At 37.9% G+C, this 24,969-nt stretch overlaps 1 protein-coding gene across 7 annotated transcripts; it reads left to right on the top strand.

Annotated features, from left to right (window-relative positions):
* Nucleotides 1-2,044: 2,044 nt before the first annotated feature.
* On the top strand, nucleotides 2,045-24,732 carry TTPA (alpha tocopherol transfer protein). Of its 7 annotated transcripts, XR_013447879.1 has the most exons (7): nucleotides 2,045-2,342; nucleotides 8,769-8,922; nucleotides 14,022-14,215; nucleotides 15,821-15,931; nucleotides 20,791-20,864; nucleotides 21,853-21,905; nucleotides 24,592-24,650. XR_013447879.1 is itself a non-coding variant. In XM_078072338.1 (5 exons), the coding sequence occupies exons 1-5, from the start codon at nucleotides 2,139-2,141 to the stop codon at nucleotides 20,794-20,796; spliced, it is 669 nt and encodes a 222-aa protein (XP_077928464.1). In that variant the 5' UTR covers nucleotides 2,045-2,138; the 3' UTR covers nucleotides 20,797-21,035. The 7 variants fall into 7 exon arrangements, 4 of the variants coding, with proteins under 4 accessions (XP_077928464.1, XP_035944826.1, XP_035944827.1 ...); XR_013447878.1 differs by lacking the exon at nucleotides 21,853-21,905 and having other exon boundaries at nucleotides 24,592-24,732; XR_013447880.1 differs by lacking the exons at nucleotides 21,853-21,905; nucleotides 24,592-24,650 and adding an exon at nucleotides 21,200-21,846.
* The last annotated feature ends 237 nt before the right edge of the window (nucleotides 24,733-24,969 follow it).

The raw sequence follows: 24,969 nt of genomic DNA on the forward strand, positions 1-24,969 counted from the left end.
CATCTTTTCTTCAACGGAACTAACTGCAGACACTGGAACTTCTCCACATTTTGTTACAGATATCCACTGCTACCAATTGTCACCTCTTGAATATTTAGGAGCCATTTCTCCTGGTCATCTAGGCTCTATGTTGTTCCATTTTCACCGAGTTTAATGGCAATCAATCGGTCACTGTTCTTTTGTGTTTGTCTTATAAGAGTTTCACAGATGCAGAAATAACACATTTGGACGTCATGCCCACACATGGCACACCTCCAAAAAAGGATACTACAGCTATGTCCATGATCTCTTGCTGAATTTTCTGCCCACTCTCAAAAAAGCAGATGCTGATTTCTAAGAATAAGTAGAAAAATGTGTTGAAAAAATTTTGGAGAAGAACATGCTGTATATATGTTCTTAATTCACTTTTAAACACTTTAGACTACTAGAGAAGACTGGCTTCCCTTGTATTTGTATTATCCAGAGCTCTGAGTTAAGCTTTGCATGATCTACCCCTTCCTCACCTCTTCCGGGTGTTCATTCAAACATCCCACTGAGGTGCTATCCCCCTTCATCGCTTTGTTTCCCCATAGCAATGATCACCATCTCTCATGCCATATTTTATCACTTTTTTTAAATCTTGTTTATTGCCTGTCTCCCTCCACAAGAATGAAAAGTCCCTGAAGACAGGTGTTTCTGCTTTGTTCACAGGTGTACCCTCTGCACCTTGAACAAAGTCTGGAAACAGTAGCAATTCAGTAACTATTCTTTTAATGAAGGAAATGCCAGTCCTTCTCACCACTCTCTCTTTTTTCTTTTTAAAGATTTTTTTAATTTATTTATTCGACAGAGAGAGAGAGACAGCGAGAGAGGGAACACAAGCAGGGGGAGTGGGAGAGGGAGAAGCAGGCTCCCTGCCAAGCAGAGAGCCCGATGTGGGGCTCGATCCCAGGACCCTGGGATCATGACCTGAGCCAAGGCAGCCGATTAATGCCTGAGCCACCAGGCGCCCCTCACCACTCTCTCTTAAAGGCAAAGATTTGGCTTTATTTGTTTGTGCAATTCTAGCATTTACCTGGCACATGGTATATATTCAGTAAGAATTAGTCTCATGGATTCCCCTGGGAGACTCAGGTCAATTCTAGGATAGCTGCAATTGGTACAGATCAAGAAAAGCCTAATTTAGCACCCGTTCTGGTTTCCACATCATTTCCCTGATTCATCATTACCTGGGATGACTTAGATGAGGTCATCCATCTTTAGACTGTCCATTGAAAGACTAGACACGGTGGTGCAGGGTAATGGAGGAAGTACATGGTGTTTACAACTTTTTTTTGGCACTTGCTAGACATTCATTTGTATGTGTCATTAACAGGATAAAATGCCAAGAACCGAGAAGACTGCCTGGATTTGGTGCAAGGGGCTGAGCGTATTGAGTTTTTAATGTGGCATTATGGCATGTGTATTTTAGAAACCACTGTGATAATACAGTTTGGGATGGGAAGTCAGCTTGGAGCTTTAATAAGAGTAAGGAGGAAGCTTTAGTAATGAGTCGGCCACAGTGCCATTAAATGGTTGTCCTAAGGCTCCTTCCAGGTCCAAGATGAAAAAGAAAGAAGAAGGAAGGAAGGAAGGAAGGAAGGAAGGAAAAAAGGAAGGAAGGAAGGAAGGGAGGGAGGGAGGGAGGTGAGAAGGAAGGAATAGCAAGGAGAGAAGGAGGGAGGAAGGAAGAGAGAGAGGAAAGGCGGCAGGAAAGGGAGAAAAAGACGGAAAAAATTTGTTCTAGCAGATTGTGTGTGTGTGTGTGTGTGTGTGTTTGTGTGTGTGTGAAAAACGTCCCAACTAATGGCTATCAGTGTAGGCAAACTTTCTGATGTCTTCCCTTTGGCGGTGAACACCACGACTTCCCTCACTGAAGAAAGAAAGGCTCGGGTTAGCGCCCCGGGTTTCCAGAAGGAGTTGCACCGTGGGGACACCACGTGGTTCCAAGCGCTGGCCCACCCACTCGCTGGGGTGAGAGGCCCGTCGCGGCCCGGCGGGGCGGGAGGGTGGGTGTGCGCTGGGCAGCCGCCACCGGAGGAGGGGCCGGAGGGTGGCGCGGAGCCCGCGCTTTTCCCCGCCGCCCCGATGAAGGCGGCGGGGGACAGCGCGGGGCGGGCATGGCAGAGATGCGGCCAGGGCCTGCGGCGGGGCTGCAGCTCAGCGCGCTGCCCGACCACTCCCCGCTGCTGCAGCCCAGCCTGGCCGAGCTGCGGCGCCGAGCCCGGGCGGCGGGCGCTCCGCCGACGCCTCTGCCACTCACCGACTCCTTCCTGCTGCGGTTCCTGCGCGCCCGGGACTTCGACCTCGACCTGGCCTGGCGGGTAAGCACGCTTCCCCGCTGCGTTCCCCCGCGCGGGCAGGGCCGGGGACCAGCGGCATGGCCAGACCTCTGGGAAATCCCCAGTTGCCTGCCGAGCCTTGGTGGCTACGTGCCCTTCTAACGCACCGGGCGGCGGGCGCGGTGGCTGCAGGTGTTCTGAGAACTCCCGCGCCGGTCCTTCCAGTTTCTCTGAGTCACGGAAAGAGGAAACCTAGAAAAAGCTGGAGCGCTCTGGGGTGATGGCCCGTTTGACCCCAAACACTGGAACTGTGCTCTAGATGAGTCTACGAAACCTATCAAGTTTTTGTTTTTGTTTTTGTTTTTGTTTTGTTTGTTTGTTTGTTTTGGGTGGTGGGGAGGATAGGGATGTCTTTCCCGTCCCTGGCCCGAAGCCAGCGATATAAAACAGAGTAACAGCTTCGAAGTAGGAAACCTAGATTTATCACATTTTAGCAGATCACTCCACCTGTGGTGGGAAAAATGAAGTTGCCAGTAAAACTGAAGGTCTGAAGCCAAATTCTAGCAAAATAGTGCCATTATTAATAATAATACTTAAATGTCAGGACAGTAAAGCGGTCCAATATATTTTGAGTGGAAAGGTGCGGGATGAGGTGGTTCTTTTGTGTTTCCAGGTATGTTACAGATGGTTGAAGAAGGGGTAATAGGAAAACAGGAACCAAAAAAGAGGGATGTAACCTTGAGTTATGTCACTTTGGGCTCAGCATCCTCTTCTGTTAAATAAGGGTGAGAAAGCCTACCTCACTGATTCTGAGGATTGAACATTAACCAATTTAGCAGAACAACACGTACCCAGCACAGAGCCTGACAATATAGTAAGCACTCAGCAATTGAACCTGATCTAGCCCTTCTGCCAAGTGGCTTACTCGGTGTCATATTGGGAGGTGGGAGACAGGGAAAGTATACCAGTGCAGAATCATAACATGACCCAGTATGAGTTTTGTTGTTGTTGTTGATAACTAATTTTTAATTGAAAAAGTAAAGAGCATGGGTGATTTTTTTGTTTATGAACAGTAAAGAGTGCAAAGTAAGTTTCTAAAAGTAACTTTATAAAGGCAAAAAGTTCCCCACCCCAAACCTTCATTTTGCTGGTCCTCTACCCAGAAGCAGTTACTGTTACCTGTTTATCTTTCTAGATATAGTCTGTGCTCACACAAGCATATGTATGTGTTTTACATTTGGCCTTGTTTGTTTGGTTTTTGTTTTTGTTTTTTGTTTTTACCTAATTTATCATAGAGATCAGCCTAGTTCAGTATGTGTTCATAAATCTTATTCTTTTTGGGGGCTGTGTACTATTCCATTGTATGGATTTATTATATCTAAATTTATTAACCAGTCCCCTGTTATTAGATAGAGGAGTTATCCTCAGCCAATGTCAATACCCACACGTGCTGTTCTTTCCTTCATTCAGTGATTATTTTTTGAACTCTTACAATTTGCCTGGCTGTACACAAAATGCAGTAAACAAGACAAATGGGATTTCTTCTATCACCAACTGGATATCTCTTTATATATTTGTCTTTGTGCAAAAATAGGAGTAGTATCTCTTTATACATTTGTTTTTGTGCAAAAATAGGAATATATCCTTACAAGTTCAACCTGTAAAGTTTCTGGATGAAGTGAGGTATGCATTTTCAGGGTTGATGAATGTAACTGTCCTTCAAAGCGTTTGCACTAATTTTATCACTTTTATATTACAAAATGGCGCTTTTTTCTCCATATTATCACCTACACTGTACTATCAAACATTATGATCTGTGTCAACCTGCTTGGTGAGAAATTGGTTCTCATTATAATATGCATTTGTTTAATTAAAAGTGAGGTTAATCATCTTTCATATATTTAAAATTTTTAGATTTTCCAGTTAGCTGTTTTTACAGTTTGTTAATTTTCTTCCATTTTGTTCACATAAAATATACATATACATTTTTTATTCATAAAATGTCTTTATGTATTAAAGAAAATAAGCCTTTGCCCTAGTTTGTTGTCTTTTGACATTGCTTGTACTATTTTTCTTTTCTGTGCGGACTTTAAACATTTTTATGTAATCACATGTATCGATTAGATTGTTCTTTGATTGTTTCTGGGTTTTATAAGCTCTTCTCCTCTCCAAAATTTTCTCTAGTAATTTATGATGTCTCTTTTTAATGTTGGAGTTGCTAACCTACTGGGATTTATTTTGTTGTTAGGAATGAAATAAGAATCTGACTTTATTTTTGTTTTGTCAGATGGCTACTCAGGTATCCCAACATCATGGGTAATAAACTAATATTTACTCAGCAACTACTAAATATAAAGACAATCTTAGGTCCCATGAGGAGTGCAGTTTAAATGAAACATTAAACATATAAATGTGTAGAGATCACTAATAATAAAAAAGTATGTGATTTACTGATTTCATTTTAGCTGCTTTTCAAAAGTAATGTCTAAACACAAGAAGGAATAAAAGTTACCTCCAGCAGCTGTTATATATATTGTTTCCTGTATTCTTTATTTTCCTGAATTGTTTTCATTTCACCATGTCCTTGAGGAATTGGTTAGCAAGACTGTCTAAATCCACTGGATAGGGATCAAGTTTCTGTCTGTGAACTCTTTGCCTTACTTTTCTGCCAACTGGAAAGGAAAGGGAAAGGCTTAGAGTGTGAAACTATTTTTTTTTTTCAATTTCCTCCATAAAGGCAGCTAATTTAACTCAAACCCCCTTATTTATAATATAAAAGCCCTACAGTTTTAGTATATGAAGAAACCTTGATAAGCCCCTCAGTTACAATGAAATTTCTCATTATTCTAGTTTTTGTATTTGAAGATACAATGAATTAATGAGGTTTTTATGATTCTAAAAGTTTATAGAGTACCAAATATTTGGGTAAATAGTGTTTGTGTGGATCATCTCATTATTTTCTCATTTTAGAAGAAACTGAGATGCAGTTTCTAGTCCAAAGTCAGGTATTAAGTGGTAGAGGAGGGATTTGAACTTGGGTTGAACTCTGCAGAGCCTATGCTCACAAGTCTGCACTTGCCCCTTCTGTTCAAAACAATGGACATAAAACGGCCAACTGTTAACCTCTGTGTGTCCTACATGTTCTTGTGAATTCCTGTCTTTTATAAGTGACTAGTTCAGTTCCCTATGTTTTTGCTCTATGTGGCAAGTTTTTTTATCCTTTAAGTATTTTTACGGTTTCCCCAAAGTCTTTGAAGCTTTCAAAAATCCATTGACTCTTCCTGTAGCTTCTTTTGTAGAATTTGTCATATCACATGTCAGTTTCAGTGACTCTGCTCCTGATAGTTACTGCCCTTAAACAAATGTGTAACTTCTCTGAGCTTTAGTATTCTTATCCATAACATGGGATAACAGTAGTTACCTCTCAGGATGGTTGTGAGAAGGAATTGAAATGATGCCATTAAACCCTGTAAATGCAGCACAACTATAGCTGTTATTTTGTTTGAAAGCACATGAAAAATGTAAGAAGAAACTGACTCTATTACAAAGCATAGTTAAAATAAACCCTAACTTTTTACATTTATTTATTCCTAACTGGAGCGAAAACAGGTGCCTTCCAGTAACGAATGTTCACCTGCTGCCAGTTTTTTTGTTGTTGTGGACTTCTGATATTTGTTTGAGAATTGCCGAGTAGCAGTTTGTGTTATTTACATAACTTATTTATGTCAGCCGAGTTTTGAATTTATTTGTCAGAGGAAAAGTAATGCTCAAAGATCCAGGTTTAGATACTTCAATTTGCAAAAGTTAAATGTCAAAGGCAGGAGAGTGATTTGCACACTTTTATGAAAAAGTCAGCTTTTCAAGTATGTGAATTCGGCTGGTTTATTCATGCATTAATTTATTCTTTCATTCAACACTTGTACCTATCTCCTGGGTGCCCAGCATTCTGCAGAGATGAATAAGCTGAGGACCCTGCCTGTTACCTAAAGATCCCTTTTAATGAAGCTACAACTTCTATGATTCCATGGGAAATTAAAATCGTTATTTTTATATAGGAGCTAATATGCTGCTTCTAGCGTTTTGCTTGAAACAGAATTAAAAGGACTATTTTTGTATCTGAGGGAGCTATCAAAGTAATGAGCACTGTAACATTCTTTTAACACTTATTCTGATGCCCTCTAAGACAGGAGGAGGAAGAGAAACTCAAAGAGTAGAATGAATATATCAGAATCTACAATGTACCTTTTGTTCTTTCTGCTTTTGGAAATTGCTATTTAGGTCACCAGTTATTTCTTTGTTGGCTAATTTAGGGACTTTTTTCTTTCCTACCTCGCAGTTTTATCCAGCCCATGGCAACATTCTCTTTTTTAAAAGAGTTCAGAAAAGTTTATTAAATGAAGAAATGAGAGGGAGAAAGACAGAGATAGAGAAAGTTAGAAAGACAACATCGGGGAGAGAGAGAGAGAGAAGAGAGGGGCAGGAGACATACATAACTTTTTCCTCCCTTCTGTGCGCCATGGTGTCAAGGCTCGTCCAGTCCAGCCAGCTTTTCTCTTTCTCCAGCCCTTGCCAGCCATTAACGTTGCTCCAGGTTCAGAATTTCACCCTCTACTTGGCTTTTAAATTTATATTTGTTCTTTCTCTTCCAGGTCATCACTACTTTGTGATCACACCTGTCATGTTTATTCCAGTGACTCTCAAATATGAAATTCGTCCCTTCCTTTCATCTAAACTTCCATTCCCCACCTCTTTAAACTCAAAACAGACTTATTGTTGGGGTGCCCGGGTGGTGCAGATGGTTAAGCCTCTGACACTTGGTTTCAGCTCAGGTCTTGATCTCACGGTCATAAGATCGAGCCTTCCCTGAGGCTCCACTCTGAGCGTGGAGTTTGCTTGAGATTCTCCTTCCTTCTCCCTCTGCCCCTCCCTCTTGTGCTCTCTCTCTCTCAAAATAATTAAATCTTTAAAACAAAACAACAAAACCCAAACATATTGTCATTTTACAAAAATTGAGAATGCTAAACATCGTGAAGAGGAAAATTAAACCATAATAAACTTTAAATGCATTGATTTTAGTATTCTCCACAATATACTGGCAATATCTGTATTTCTCGTAAATGCAGAGTAACCATTATTGGTGGTTCTTTTAAAATGAAAAGAAAACAGGATTCCTTCAGACCATACTTTACCAAGACCTACTATCTGGGCTTACTGTTCTGCTCGGAATACATACCACTATTAACAAAGCTGATTTTTATTGTTTTTCTATTAGTAGAAAGTATAGCAATGGTATAGAGATGTTCCTTTATATCTTTGATTTAGCTCTTTTTTGTAGGAAAGAAAATGAAACCAAAAAATTCTAGTTATCTTTAACATAAACCTGCACTAAGATACTCAGATGAGCAATAAATCCAAATAACTTTCCTATTACAACAATAGCAGGGGTAACTACCAATCATTATGTCCATGTATGCTTTACGTTTAATCCTGCAAGCAGATATGGAGGAAACAAGACACAAAGGAGTTAAATAACTACCCAAGATCACACAGGTGATATGTGGTAGAGTCAAGGTTTTTCTGATGAAGCAGCCTGGGAATTTAACTTTTCACTACATAGCATGGCATGTATGATCCAGTTGTCACCAGCAGGTCAGCTCCAATGAGCGCAGGCATTTTATTCTGTTCACGGCTATAACTCAAGTGCCTATCCAGTGTGTAGAACATTGTAGATGCTCCAAAAATATTTGTACCACTAATTCATTTGATTTCTATTTTTCCTTATTTCAGAATGGACTAACAGTAGATGTTTCAGTTAGCTATTGCTGAGTAACAAGTCACCCCAAAATTTAGTGGCTTAAACCGCAACTATTTATTTGTCTGTGATTCTCTCAGTTGGGCAGGGCTGAGTGGGGATGACTCATCTGTGATCCACATTGCATCAGATGGGAACTTGGCTGAGACCAGACCAAGATGGGCTCTAGTTGTCTAGTGCCTCTTTCCACATAGACTTACTATTTAGTAATCTTATTCTGATGTGGTTTCTGGGTCCCCAAAAGCAAATGTAGAAAGTCCCAGCCTTCCTAAACTAGCACAGTGTCACTTCTGCCAAAGCAAAATGTAAGGCTGGCCCAGATTCTGGGGGGAGGAATCAACTGGATTCTACCTGTAATGGGACAAATGGCATGTGTCTACCAGGAGGGGAGGTATTATTGGTAGCTATCTTTGGAGACTACCAACCATAGAAGACAAATGAAAATTACTCAACTTTGAATTTGTGATGAAGTCTTATCACCTGCAATGCTTGATGAAGGGAACTTAAATTTTTACAATGAAAAAAAAAATACCCCAGATTAAAATGCTGACATAATGGATGGTAAGGGCCGTACATAATGCCAAGGCTTTGCTTCCGTTTTTACAAGGTGCTTACCATGTATGACATCTGTAGTCAATTTTTATTTTATTTTTCAGTTACTGAAAAACTATTATAAGTGGAGAGCAGAATGTCCAGAAATAAGTGCAGATCTGTGCCCTAGAAGTATTCTGGGACTTCTGAAGGCTGGTTACCTCGGAGTCCTGAGAGCCAGAGATCCCACTGGCAGCAAAGTTCTTATTTACAGAATCGGTAAGTCATATACAGCACTGCTTTTCTTTTTCTTTCTTTTTCTTGGCTGCCGTATTGAAAGCTTTATGAGTCCATATTTAAGAATTTTGCTTTTCAGGCTTTAACTTAGGTTTAATTTAGATTGTAATGTCCCTCAAATATAATAAAACTGGCAACTGTGAGAAAATTAGAAACCAACGAAAAGCTTGCTTCCGTTCTTCCACACAGTCAGCTGTCTAAAATAAGAGAGGAAGAAAGCAGAGTAGAGAAATATGGAGGGGAAAGGTGAAAAAGATCAAGGTAAAGTGTTTAGGAAATGCTCAGTAGGAAATCCAAATAAGAATTCTGAACGGTAATAACACAAGCTCCATGAGAGCATGGATTTTGTCTGTTCTGTTCACTGTATCCTAACACTGAAACCAGGACCTAGTATATGGTAGGTATGTATTAAATATTTCTGGAGTGAGTGAATGGCTAGTTGGATAACACCCAAGGCTGAGGAGCCAGGGACTCATCCTCTGGGACGGGGGAAGGTCCAGTGGGAAAGCGGCATCCCTGAGTAGCGTTGAAGACACTGTATTCCACATACCCCTCTTGTCATAGCTTCCCCTTTTCACCGTTAGGCCTTCCTAGTATTCCTGTAGTGTGACTGCCCCTTCCTTAGACCTGTGTGTGATTAAAAATGGCATGTAATGAAGAAGGACTCACACTGCTCCCAGCATCCTCTCGTGGCCTCTTTATAGATTTGCTTTTTCTACCTGATTATAGATAAGATACCTGCTTGTAACTCAACTGTTTATGATCTTGTAAGAAGGCCCTGCATGTAATTCTTTAGGGTATCAGAAGACCGAGGAGAATGATTCCGGGTGTTTGCTCCTGCTTATGTGTCAGATACATAGTCACTGTCCATAAAACAGACGTCACAATGTCTGCCCTGTCCTTTTGTTGCCCCACCAGTGTTATAGGATGATGAGTGTAGTTCCCCAAGTTCTTTAGAGGTAGAGTTGCCAGAGTGACGATATTATCTATGTTTTATGTAGCAAGTAAACATAGAGTGTATGAAAATATGGGATGTCCAGTTTGAATTTGAATTTCAGATAAACAGGATATAATTTTTTAGTATCAGTGTGCTCCATACATACTAAAAAATTATTTGTTTTTTATCTGAAATTCAGCTTTAACAGGGTGTCTTATATTTTATCTGGCAATGCTACTCAAAGGTCCCAGGAACATAAAACTGAAACCTTCAGGGGGCTCTTTCTGCAAGTGTCCTGGCTCTGTACTGCCTGGCTGGAGTTTTTTCAGATTTGTTCATAAATTACCTGGGGCAAGTTAAGAAGTAAAAATGACACCTTGATAGTGAAAAAACAAATGTGCTACTTTGATCATAAATACCTTAACACTGGGGGCATCTGGATGGCTCAGTCAGTGGAACGTGCGACTCTTGATCTCGGGGTTCTGAGTTTGAGCCCCACGCTGGGTATAGAGATTATTTAAAAATAAAAGCTTTATGAATAAATAAATAAATACATACATACATACCTTAACACTGCATCAATTGTCTTCTATTGCTTAGTGAGAGGGTTTCTTATGGTACATTAACATTTAAGTATACTGTTTTTAAAATCAAGAAAACATGTTGGTTGGGGCGGTCCCTGGGTGGCTCAGTCGGTTAAGCATTTGCCTTCAGCTCAGGTCATGATCCCAGGGTCCTGGGATCAGGCCCCATATCCAGCTCCTTGCTCGGCGGGGAGCCTGCTTCTCCCTCTCCCTCTGCCTGCTGCTCCCCCTGCTTGTGCTCTCTCTCTCTCTGTCAAATAAATAAAATCTTAAAAAAAAAACAACAACAGAAAACACGTAAGTTAGTGATGGTCAGAACAGAAGGGCATGCAGCAAATTTCCTGTGTGTTATGTAGAATAAGATCTTATTCTAGGGTGCAAAGGGAAAACTCAGAAGAGGTTTAGGAGTAAAAGGAAAGGATAGGATAAAGATTTATAAATTTCCTAAATGTAATTGAATTAATGGGAGAAACTAAAAAAGGAAATCTGTGGTAGAGGTTTTGGGTAGAACATTAGCATAACCACCTTTCCCTAGGTACCATCTCTGCAGTGAAAATGCACAGAACCTTTTTTCTCCAGTCCATCAGGGCAACACAAGGTGAAACTCAGTTTTTGCCACTATTAGCCTACCAGCCAGATATAATTTTATGCCTTTTGAAACTATCATACTGTCGCAGCAAAAATAAAATTTAACAGTGAGTATTAAGTTTTGACTATGGCTTAGTTCTTAGGGTTAAAGTTCTACAGCACATTGCCCAGTTGGAACTGCAGCTCTGCTATGTTCTAGCTACGTGGGCAGCTATGTACCTGTGATCCCATTTTCTCTGTCAAACAGGCATGTAAAAACCTATCTCACGGGGTTCCTGTGAGCATTAAATCCTGTAATACACATGAAATATAATTAGAACATTACCTGATATATAATAAGCACTCAGTAAATATTGAATAGATGCTGGAAAAGGAATGAAGAAGTAAAGTCATATTTTCCTTTTGCCTTAAAGGAGCTTAGAGTCTAGACCAGCGCTATCCAATAGAATTTTCTATGATGATGAAATTGTTCTACAGTAGCCGCTAGTCACATGTGGCTATTGAGCACTTGAAATGTGGCTTTTGCAACTAAGAAATTGAATTTTTAATTTCATTTAATGTTAATTAGTTTAAATTTAAATAGCCACACATGGCTAATGGCAACCCCATTGGACAGCACAGGTCTAGACAACTATGTTGGTGAGCTTGGAAATTTAGGCCAGTAACTATTTTCTTGACTGCAGACTTTCAATCATTCTGCTTGTATTTTTCTCCATTGTAGCTTTCTGCCAATGTCTGAAGTAGTATAGTATATTTGAGCTGGGTTATCCATGAACTGATTACTCAAATTCTTACCAGGCAGCTGAGGCTCTTAAAAAGCAAAGCGCAATCCCATTATGCCTTTCTGGGAATACTTCTGATTGTCTCTTTTCTATCTTCGATTTTTTCCTTGCTAAAAGACACTCCCTATCAACATTTAAATCTATTAAGGGTCAGCCATCCAAAACAAAACAAAAACTCCTTCTCAATCCCACAAGATCCTCCAGCCTCCACCCCAGCCATCTCCCTACTCCTCATTCTCAGCCAAACATCTCAAATTAGTGATGTTCACCATCCATATTTTCACACAGTTTTTCACAATTCCTCTCAATCCACCTTGGCCTGGTTTCACTTCCACCTCTGTGCTGAAATGACCTTAACAAATCATCAGTGACCTTCTTTTCACCAAATCTAGTGGACATGTTTAGTTCTGTTTTACTTGATCTCTCAACACAGCAAACCACTTCCTCTTTCTTGAGATATCCTCTTCCCTTGGCTTTTCTAATGCTACATTCTCCTGATGTTTTCCTGACTTAAACTGGCTGCTCCTTCTGAGTCTCCTTTGCTGGCACCACCTGTTCTACCACCTTTTCAATTCTGAAATTCTTTAGGGCACTTCCTCTTCTTATGCTACTTTCTGTGTAGACCTAAGATAATCCCTGTTGCAGGCTGTCATGCAAGTACAAACAACTCTCAGATTTCTGTCTTCACCCCACCATCTCCTGTCCCCAGGGATCTGTACGAGCAGCTCCCTATTCCAACTGTCTCCAATTGGATGTCTCTCATTCACCATTTTTACGTGTCCAAAACTACTTACGATTTTTTCCTCCCAAAACATTTCTCTTCCACTGTTTCCTCTCTCAATAAATGGTACCACCATTCTACCCAGTTGTCCAAGCCAGAAACTTTGGTATTTTGAAACTTTACCATTACTTAATCATGAATCTTTTCTTTCCCCTTTGTCATTTGTCTCCTTAGGCACTCCTTGGAACCTTCAGTATGAAGACTTGCATTTTTTTCAGCTTTGGAACATTTTTCTCTACTGTTATTCCTCTTTCCCCTCTTCCCTATTCTCTGCATTATTTCCTTCCAGAACTCTAATTAGTTGGATGTCAAAACTCTGGATCTAGCTGCATGTCTCTAGCTGCATGAGTCTTTTGATGCATACATATCAGTTGTTGGCTCTTTTCAGAGAATTCCTCAGCTTGGTATTCCAAACCATTATGCACTCATTGGCTGTGTCTTTCCTGCTATTTGTCCCATCAACTGAGATTTGCTTGAATTATCATCTTTTTATTTCCAAGATCTCAACTGATTCTTTTAAATAATAACCTGTTCTTATAATAATAGCCTACATTACCCTTTTATTCCCTCACTGAAACTATCTTGCTTCTTTTTAATGTCTCTTGCTTTATTAACTGTTTCCTTAGGTTTTAATGTCTTTGTCTATTGAGTGTGGTTCCCCTCTTCTTTGTGTGTATTTTTAAAAATGTTATAATACTTAGTGAATGTGTATCTTCTTTTAAGATCACCTGTTTGCCTGTCCATTACTGTCATTTCTGCTTGCCCTGGCCTGCCCAGGGATGGTGGGGGAGGGGAGAGGACAGGAATGTCAGTAATGCTTTGTTGTTTCCCCTGGGTGTAGGCAGCTACCAGAGTGCTTCCCTGGCTCTTTTCCAAAGCCCACACTTACTGTTCTGGCCTGTGCAGACATGACAGCTATGCGCTGTTGCCACCGAGGGGTGTCTGATACATCAGCCTGCCAGTCTGCTCTTCATCCATTTCCCTTAGCAACCTCTTTGGTTACTATAGGGACCTTAGTTCTCTTTATAATCCTTTATCATCCAAAAGCCCTTGCTTTTCCCATTTCCAACACCTCTGAGCTGGGAGCATACCTGGGGACATTTTCCTCTTTAGCCACACCCTCTCCTGAATGTTTTGGGCTATAGCTTCGTCTGGCAATCAAATCCAGCCTGCATTCATTCTCTTCTCCCCCATGCCCTTCTCTGTTCTTCCCTAGGGATTTGAGGATAGAGGAAATAGCAGGAACATGTTTTTGGACTACCAAATTGATCCATTATTCAATTCACGCTCTTTGTACATGTTTTTATTTCTACTGATGTTTTAAGTCTCAAAAGAATTAGTTTCCCTTTGTAAATCTTCCTGAATCCTTACACTATGCTGAGATATGCTATTTTAAAAATTTTTTTTAGCACAATGGGACCCCAAAGTTTTCACAGCTTATGATGTTTTTCGCGTAAGTCTAATCACATCCGAGCTTATTGTACAGGAGGTAGAAACGCAACGGAATGGTATCAAGGCTATCTTTGATCTAGAAGGCTGGCAGTTTTCTCATGCTTTTCAAATCACCCCATCCGTAGCCAAGAAGATTGCTGCTGTTCTTACCGTAAGTGTATATTTTAACTCTTTGGGATACTAATTCCAAATAACTAGATTTCAATTTAGTTATATGTTCAACAAAGCAAGAGGATAATACATTTATTAGAAAATAAATAATTTTAAAATGACACATAGAATTCAATAATGCTAAGAGGAAATAAAGTGCTATTAATTCATAAAAGAAAGAATGTTGCAAGAAACTGAAAATAGGTTCAAAATTAGTAACTACGGAATTTATACATTTAAATAATAGTGTGGTAACTTTCTCTTTCTGTTATTAATATTTTCTTCCTAAATTAAAAAATTGACTCAAAACAATATTTATAGCAATGGTACAATAAAATGTTACATTCTTGGTAGGTATAAATTGATACAATTCCTTCAGAAATTAAAAGGTTTTTAAGATGGCCATCATCTTTGATCCAGTAATTCTACTTTCGGGGACCTAGCCAATGAATAATCTGAAATACAGTAAAGACTTCATATATAATAACAATAGTAGCTTATTATGTGCCAAGTACTTTGCTAAATGTCTCAAGTGCATTACCCTGTAATGACCAAACAAGCCTATAGCTCTTATTTTTCCCATTTTACAGATTAATTAACTATGTCAGAGGGGTGACATAGCAATGCCCAAGCACACACATTTTGTCAGCAGTGAAGCAAGAATTCCAGTTCAGGTCATCTGAATGTAGGAGTTGTGTTTATAACCACCATTGCCTCCGATAAATAAAGATAGTTACTATAGCATCAATTTTTATAGATGAGAATTAGAAACAGTTTATTTTTCCAGAAATAGGAAAATTATGGTATATCCATTTGATAGATTATCGCAACAATATTAAAACCCATGATATGTGTAAAAATTGTATTATGTCAATGAAACAAAACAGGGTGCAAATTATTTAGACAGCATATTGGCAATTATGTTTAAAATAAAATTATTCATAGAAAGAACCTGGAAGGAAAAGCTCCAAATTGATAACACATCTGTAAAAGGTATGCATAGGGGGAAAAAAAAAAGAATTTTGCATGAAAGAAATTTGGTGGGAGAAATCTGTATGTTAGCACATTTTGTGTAGGAAAACTATTGATGAAGTGTTTTTTTTTTTTTTAATTCTTAATGTTTTAAGCTTTCTAAATAAACCTATATTACTTTGATGTGAAAGACCTATACCTGTGCCAGAAGTTTAAAAGTGTGTGTTTACTATTTCCTCAGCTTCTATGAGATTTTAATTTTTTTTCTCAAAATAAAAATTAGGGGAACATGGTTAAATATAAACATCCAAATGACTCACTGGTTCGTTGAAAGAACATTTATATGTGGTTGGAAAAGATATTTTCTGTGTCTTACTTACAAAAGATGCAGGTCTTTCTTAAAATACTTTGCCTAAACTATAAGGTGAAACCTTTTTCAGAGATCTTTCCTTAATCTAGTGACTGTGAGCTGCAGAGCAGGATATTGTGTTGATGGAATAAATAATTCTGAAAATAAAATCCCACTTTAGGTACTGCACTAAGTAAAGCAAGTGTTCAGAGAAGGGACTGGTCAATAGGAATATATATTGATTTATGCTTTGTTATTAATAATTTTTTTCTTTATTTTCAAAAGGATTCCTTTCCATTAAAAGTTCGTGGTATCCATTTGATAAATGAGCCAATAATTTTCCATGCTGTCTTTTCCATGATTAAACCATTCCTGACTGAAAAAATTAAGGAACGGGTAAGTAAAACATATTCAAGTCACTATTCTTCTGTACCAAATGTTCCAATCCTTTTTATTTAAGGATTGCATTATTACCTCCCCTCCCCACAATTAGCCCAATGTTTTAAGTATTTGTCTAACAAAGCATTTTTATAAATTAAAATTCCTTTTTAATTTGGAAAATCAAGTTAGGCTGTGGGGGGAACAGCCTCTCATTCATTGAAGTGGGAGTGCAAAATGGTATATTCCCTATAGAGGGCACTGTGGTAATAGTTATCAAAATCACAGCCTTTGCACTTCTGGGATTTTATCCCACAGATATACCAGCACATAAACAAAATTACAGATACAAAAGGATTCATTGCAGCAAAAGATTGGAAACCGCCAAGTGTTCATCATTAGGGAACTGGTTAAATAAACAGCTGTATCAACACAATGGAATACAATAAGACTTTCATAATGTAAAGTGAAATAAAAAAATGAAGAATAGTTTTTATAGTATGCTACCTTTTGTATAAAAAGGGGAGAAATCAGAATCTCTAGTTGTATTTACATTAAAAGGATACAAGAAAGCAACCTAACTATATGTAATAGAGTAGAGGTGTGGATGGGGTGGATGAGGTTTGAGTAGGGACCAAGGCATCTCATTGTATATCTTTTATCTTGTTTTGATTTCTAGCCATATGAATGTATTATCTGTGCAAATAAAAAATAAATGTATTTAAATTAGACATGCATAACTGAAAACCACAATACCCAAGGTATGTGACTTAATGTCATGTTAATTAAAGCAAAGAGATTTGATGGGTTTCTTTGTTTTTGTTTTTACCTATCTTGTGGAGCCTTATCTCAGGTGAATATCTAATATCTCTTAGGATTTTTCAAGTATTAAAAATAAAATTTGAATTCCCAAGAATGGCAACCACTCTTCTACATTAATCTATAAAGGATAATTTGTAGAGATTATCCAGTAGGAATTTCTATCTGTCTTCAAGAAGAACTATACCTATGAAGATGGCCACTTTTCATTCTAGCATTTTTAAAAAAGTCAATTTTGCGGGGCTCACTTTTGTCTCTCTTCAGTGTAGCTTGATAATATCTGACACGTTTTGTTTAACTCTGAAAGATCTAAAAATAAGTATTTCTATTTTGGGTTATATTCTGGACAAATAAAAACAAAAACAATGAACCGAACCTAATGAATAGGAGAATATGAGCAAAAAAGAAAGAAAAATAAAAAAAATTGAGAAGGTAGGTGAAGCAGTTCAGTGAAAGGTAATTGACATGAAACAGACTTGCCAAAGTAAGGGAGATGGGGACCCAATCAAGCCATTCTCCTCCCTTTCAACATTTTGGCAATACCTTGTGAGTGTTTTTATTTGCCCCCTTCTGAGGAAATAGTGGAATTTTTTTCAATTAGCTGATGGTATTTTAAACATTTCAGAAGAAATCAAGAATTGGGACTCTGAGGTTCCCAACTCCAGGAAACTTGTTTCATTCATTTTTCAATTCTCCTATCCTAGCATACAGTAGCTGTTTTTAAATGATCATTGAATGTATAGATGAACATTTTACCCTAGCAGATGGAAAAAGGGTACTTACGTATTTTTAGCAAGATGTGCTTTTAATTGAAGGCTCTAAGTCTTTATTTTAACGTCATGGCATTATATGATCACTTTTTATAGTTTAAAATATTTGAAAATTTAAGGTTCTCAACCATCATAATTGTCTCAATTCTGTCCTAGCCAAGAGTATCCATCAACTGTACCACATAAATTACTCCCCATATACATAACGGTGTGTGCAGATATATGCTTCTAATTCATATGAACTAGTACCAGGAAGTATATTTTTATCATCTCTAGAACAGTCTCAGGATGTTAGATATTTTGCTAAGAATCACCTGTACATTAGGGAATAGACTATATAAAATAATTTTATTTAGAGTTTTAAAAATCTATTTTTGAAAGAGGACAGAATATCTTTCTATAAATCTTATATAGTTATACAAATACAAATACATATAAAAAACAATAAGGTGGTTAGACTCATAAGCAGCACAATAGAAATTTAAGTATAATTCTTACATAAGCAGAGGAATAAAGGGTACAGTATCTATACATGCTCTCCTCTCTTGAAAGTCATTAAAATGCCTTGTTCTATGGTGTTGATTTTACATTAGAAATATATCTAATCTACTGAGAGACTGAGGGCATATCTTCTGAAACATTTTGGCTATTTCAGATTCACATGCACGGGAACAATTACAAACAAAGCTTACTTCAGCATTTCCCAGACATTCTTCCTCTGGAATACGGTGGTACAGAATTCTCCATGGAGGACATTTGTCAGGAGTGGACAAATTTTATAATGAAGTCTGAAAATTACCTCAGCAGCATTTCACAGATCAGTCAATGAGAAGAAGTTACTTAATGTCAGTGACTTCCTAATTATAAATACATGAGTGAGATCCTACCTGGTTATATGAATGAAAGAAAAAAAATCCTTTAAGCTAATTAACATTTTTCTGATTGATCTTTTAAAATGTAAAACTCTTCTGACATGAGCAACATGGATATTTGGGAAACTTCTTGACTTTTTAAATGTATTTTCTGTATCTTTCAAGTAGTTAAATGTTAGTATACCTTAAAAGCATAGAAAGGATTCCTGGTTTTTATACTTGAAAGTATCTCCTAAAGTAGCTGTTTCTGAAAAGTTTCATTTTCAACAAGTTATCTGACTACCTTGGTTTAGTAATAAATGTATAAATGGTCCACTGAAAAGAAGAATTAGCACAAATCAACTGATGATGAAAATTATTAACTCCCATCTTGGGTGGATGTCAGATTAGATTATAATTCAGATTAAAATCTGGATACAGTTTTACAGAGTTATTCTGTGGACCAGCAAGATAGTTCATCTCAGGAAAGCTCTATTTCAGTATATTTACACAATAGAAACTTTTGATTGAGGAGTCTGTACACCATAAACTATTGTATGTAGCATCTAGACCTCTTTATGAAATTACTCATGTTGATACAATTGATAATCAAAAATAATTTAGGAAATATTTCAGGTATAGCTGATGGTTTCTTAATATTATTTCTGCATTTTCAAATAAATCTAGAATGTAATTTTGACTTCAGTTTTTGGTTATTCTTATCATGACTACATAGAGAATTAGAAATGGAATAATATTTAATTGTCATACATGGACTCTATTTTTAATTGAACAATAACACAACTACACAAAGGAAAGGAAATGTTTACATTTTAAAAATCACTGTCAGTTACACCTGGAACTTTTCAGATTATGTATGAAATAATTTTACTTTTACTATATATCAGAATATTCTAGCCAAATTCTATAATTCACATTTACTTTAAAAAACCAGTAGTTAAAGTGTGCTGTTTGTATTATAGTTTATGTCAAAGAATATTTCATTTATTGACACAATGTCAGTATAGCTTTCAATTTATGACAATTTTATAGTGTTTCATGATTTTTTTTATTTTATTTTAAGCTTGAAAATAAAAAAACACAGGGTGCAAAATTTGTTAAACATTTGTTCAGCTTACTTGGGTTTCAACATTAATCATACAATAGTATCTTTGTGAAAGGATATATGAAGGGTGTTTTTCTTTATAAGAAAATTATTCTAATCAGGTGAGCTGATACTTGTGATTCTCTGTACATATGTCTATGAAAAAACTGAGAGCACCTGTGAATGTTCTTTAGAGAACATACTTAATTTTGACTTGGCATTGGGAAGCTAACTTTACATTATAATTTTTATTAAAAAATTAGATCATGCCTGTTTTCTAAAAAAAAATTATAAAGTCTTCCTTACAAAATCATATAATTCACAAAATTGTATAATTAGAAATAACAGCAGAATAAACTCATTGAAAAAGAATAAACAATAACAACAACAAAAAGCTCTGGTTTACCCAACTTTTATTCCTTTGTAAAGGAGGTTTATATCAGAGTTCTACTTAATTTACTTTTGGGTACTTAAAACACTTTCTTATGACACCGTGAAGCACACGAATAAAGGGTAATATTTAAAGATGTCTCTTAAATGTGATTTACTGGTGATGTCATTAGCAGTAAATAGAATTAAAATACATCAATCAACAGAAGTACATTTCATGATGGGACTTTGACATTTTTTTTAAATATCACTGAAGAACATTAAAAGAACAATGTGAAATGAGCAGGCAATTTTATAAGGTGGCAAGATAAATAACTATCAAATTGTCTCTATTACTTTACTGTAATTGCACCAGAAGTGCCTTTTTTTATAAGGTTAACACTAACATGTGCTCAGTATGTTAGTGAACTGCACAATAATTTATTTGTTTTAATATTGTTCAAAAGAAAATAAAGATCTTTCACATAAACAATAGCTGTTTCTTTTTCATTTTTAAATATAATACAAATATTAGGCGATTGTTCTCAAAAATTGCTTTTCTTTACAGATAAGTTTAAGAAAAACTAACCACATCTGGTTGTCCATTACACAAATGCTAGTTTTTCCTCTGTAAGTTTTCATTACAGGCTGCTTTTCCAGGCTGCTGAGTTCAACACTATCTTCCTCTAGTGTCTTTCGCTGTGCTTAAAGGGACCACAAACTAATATCATGAAATTAAGCCATGCAGATTTAATAAGCTAAAACTTCTAAGCGAAAAAAGAGTGTGCTACTTAATCAGATAATTTAATTTTGAAACGATCTGCTGTTAGGCTAGATTGTGATTTTATATTTATATTGTATATTTTAATATATTTTTATAGTATAAATATTATATATTTTTATAAAACATATACTTGTATATTTAAATATATATAATATTTATACTATGTATTTTTCTTACAGAAATAACACTGAAGAACTAGAGCATATACCGTCTTTGCCACTCATCTAAATTAAGCCTGTAGCTCACAAAACAGGTGAAACCTACAAACCAACCAAAAACTCAGTAAACTAGTAGGATGGTGTTGTCTGAAACACTCTTTACTGGCCTTATATGTTGAGTTTTGCCACACTTAGATGCTGTGGAGGAACTGTGATTTACATAGGTGGAACTAGAAATGGGGGTAATAAAATTAGGATTGGCAGCAGTACATCTCCTCTGATTTTCTTGCTAGCAAGGACACATGTCGTCCTCCTCCTGCCCCCATAGCTAGTACTTGCTTGACTGCTCTCTTTTCTACCCAAGTCAATCATATTAATCCATAAAATGTCTACTTCTTTTTTTTAAAGATTTTATTTGTTTATTTGTCAGAGAGAGAGCGCACAAGCAAGGGGAGTGGCAGGCAGAGGGTGAAGCTGGCTCCCTGCTGAGCAAGAAGCCTATGTGGACTCAATCCCAGGACCCTGGGATCATGACCTGAGCCGAAGGCAGATGCTTAACCAACTGAGCCACCCAGGCACCCCAAATGTCTACTTTTGATAACACCATACACTGAATTAAATACTACAGTGAATAGAAAAATTAACTAGATGCTACCTAGAAGAGAGAAAATATATACCTAAAATAGCCGGGTAAATTGCAGTATAGTGTAAGGGTCATTAGAATGGTTCCAATAGAATGCTTTGGAAGGAAAGATAATTTCCACGTGGGGTAATTGAGGATGTGTTCTTAGACGAGGTACAATTTGAAGCAGAGCCTTTAAGGTGAATTGACTGCCCTGGAGAAAAATGAGAACTGAGGAGAAGAAGGATATTCCAAGAAAAGAAATAGCGTGAGTAAAGACAGAGACGAGAATGAATAGGCCATGTCTGAGAAATAGTGAAGAGCCCTATTATTTTTGGAGGGAGGGAATGGGTACAGGAGAGTAAGACTTCCCCTAGAAAGATGCACATGAAACACATGTGGGAGGCTTTGAACACCTGCTGAAGGGCACTCAAATGTATGGATTACTTATTTTGTGCCAGACAAAACTTTAGATTCACATACGTCGTGTCATTCAATCTCTGCTGAAAAAAAGGTAAGTGGCATTGTGCCCATTTTTACAGAAGAGAACTGAACTTTGAACGTGTCTGTCCCTGGCTCAGAGTCACAGAGCTAGTGAATGCCAGCATCACACTGAACTTGGCTGGCCTGGCTATAAAGTCCACACCCTCCACAACACCACCATGCTCCTTTCAGACCCAGTTCCACAGGCCACCAGATTCTACCAATCCTACTTGGAAATGTCTGACCCCAACCCATTTCTAAGATTAATCATCTCTCATCAGACCTGCTATTAGACTACCTCCACATTAGACTACCAGTGTCTCATTATTCTTGCCCTTATATACCCCTTCCACGGCTGCCAGAGTTCCCTTTCTACAAGATTTTATCCCCTGAACTTTGAGAGAGCAGCACTGCATGTGCGGTAAACTGCTAATTGGCATCCAAGGCCCTTTACAACCAGGCCCAACCTGTTTTTCTATCCTCACATTGCAGGACTCTGAACCCCACCTATATTCTAGGCACTCAACCTTTTCACCACTTTGAAAACTATCACCCCTTCCACACCAGACATCTCAGAATCAGTAGCAAGGGAGGGGGTGAGGGGAGGGAGGAAGGGAAAATGTGTGTATTGTGTCCTCTGAACCTTTGCTCTTACTGTTTTCTCAGCTCCATGCCCTTTCCTGCTTTGTCTGTCTGCTCATCTGCAGAGTGCTGCTCACTTGTCACATCTGGGAAAACTCTAAACCTCCAGAGAATTCTTTGCTCCTACTTGTGGATCCTCTGTGTGGAGGTCTCAAACAATCCTTATGACACTGAATTTATAGCTGTTTACCTGCCTGCCTCCCTGCTGAAAAGTGCTCTTAAATGCAGACAGTCTTTTTCACCTTTGTATAATCACTATCTAACCAGCGTCTAGCACAGGGTCAATACTCACAGGATGCAGACCTTACTGAGGCCTAGTTCTCATTGCAAGGCTGGGTGACAGCCACCAGGGGAACAGTCACAAGTGGGATGAAGGTCTGCCTTGTGCTAAATGGAATATTGTCTACTGGGAAGTTGAGCTGCCCTCAGCAGCTTCCTTACAAACCCTCAGACTTAACCTCCTCTCTCTACTTTTTTTCTCTCTCTCATCCTAAATGTTAGCTGTGTTACAGTGATAAGGTCCTACCCTATTGGGTTTTATTTCTGTCTCAAACTTCAATCCATTTCTCTGTTTTAAGTATTTTAAGTAATTGGCTTTAATTTTTTAGTTGATTTTAAACTTCACTTCTTTTAATTCTACATCTACACACATACATAGTACAGGCTGACCCCTATGGAGTTGCTGTAGAGACTCATTAACCATAGTTGAATAAATAAACCCCTGTGGCAATTTGGCTCACATCAGGAGCTCCCTCTCCAGTCCACAAGAACTCTTCTGACAGGTTACCCACAGCAGAATTTTACTGTGCACTATACTCCTCTTTCTTAGAGTACCGTGCACTTGGGGTGATACGAAGATCTGGGATGAGGAATGGTCAGGCACAGCCCCACACTGTACTCCATCTTCTTTCCCCCACTGCTCAGTCTCATCCACTCATGACTCAGGCGAACCTCTTTTGAGGAACTTCAGTCCATCCTCTGAGGGTATCTGAGCCTCATTACCCGAATTCAGTACACAGATGACCTTCTGCTTAATGATGGTTGTCAATGCCCAGTATTTACTGCAAGCTCTTGCCCAAAAGGGACATAACATCTCTAAACATAAAACAATTAACAGCCCTCAAGTGCTAGCACATGATATCCTCCCCGAAGTAAAGACTTTATTCCTAAAAAAAAATTAACACCATTATCAATTTCCCTCTCCCGAACACCAAAAGACAACTCCAAGGATTTCTACAATTAGTTGGCTATCGCCGGAATTGACTCCTTAACTTTTCTGCCATTGCCTTTCCCTTATACGTCATGTCTAAAGAGATGTCCCTGACCTCCTTAATTGGGTTCCATGCCTGCAACTCAAAACGTCAAATCCTCTCCATCTTCTCCCACTGTTAGAGTCCCTAATTACTCATACCCTTTCCCTTTTTTATACATGAAAGGGGTAGATACACTTTGGGGAGGGGGGTCCTCAACCAAAACACACTGTCTTCCTTACCACCAAAACTGCTCCAAAACAAAGAATACAACCTTTGATTCACATTTCACAACTAAAAAATAAATAAATAAAAGCCTTACTTCAAATAGAAATCCACCTCAACAGGAAACCTTAAATTGAAGGTCTTTGGAAAGGCCTGAAGCAGCAGATAATGATGTAGGTGACAGAATATGCCACACCCAAAATATGCCACTTGGACATAAGGATTATTTTGAGCTGAAGGCAACTGAGAAGAAGCAGATACAAGAAAAGTTCTCCACCTTCCCCCTATTTACCTAAAATAAATGTCCCCTTCTTCTACCAGGAAAGACAAAAGTTAATCACTGGAGACAACTATAGATCCTTACCAGTCCTGAGGAATCTACATAGTAAACTTTATTAGCCCTTATCTTCCACTAATTTTCCATATGTTTTATTTGCCTTCCCACAATTTACCACCCCTAGAAACCTGAAGTCCTCTTCCTTTGCGAAGATACTATATAAGCCCAAGTTCTAACCAACCCTTTGAGTTACTCTTCATTGAGGTTTCTCTCACACAATGTACACTGCATGAATTTTCTCTTGTTAATCTATCTTTTGTCAGGGAACCTGGAAGAGAAGAAGGAAAAAAAGAAATTTTCCTCCCCTCTAATGACATGAAGTAGACTGTTTTCTCAAGAACAACTGTATGATACCATGAAGTGGTCAGCTTCCAACCAACACACCAGAACAAGATCATCCACAGGTGTTATATTCAATCCCCTCCATATTTTTCCTTTGTATTCTTCTTGTTATCCTCCTTCTATTTTTCTATTACTGACTAGTATCAAAACTTTCTTGAACCATGTCTTTCTTTTTTGCCCTTCCTACTGAATAAGATTCCTTATTTTACCTATATTCAGGACCCCCAAACCTTTGGATGGCTTTTGCTAAACTGAGATTACTCAACCTTAACATCTTTTTTAAAATTGTTGCCTTTGTT

The sequence above is a fragment of the Halichoerus grypus genome, chromosome 5, assembly GCF_964656455.1.
Source record: "Halichoerus grypus chromosome 5, mHalGry1.hap1.1, whole genome shotgun sequence".
NCBI lineage: Eukaryota > Metazoa > Chordata > Mammalia > Carnivora > Phocidae > Halichoerus > Halichoerus grypus.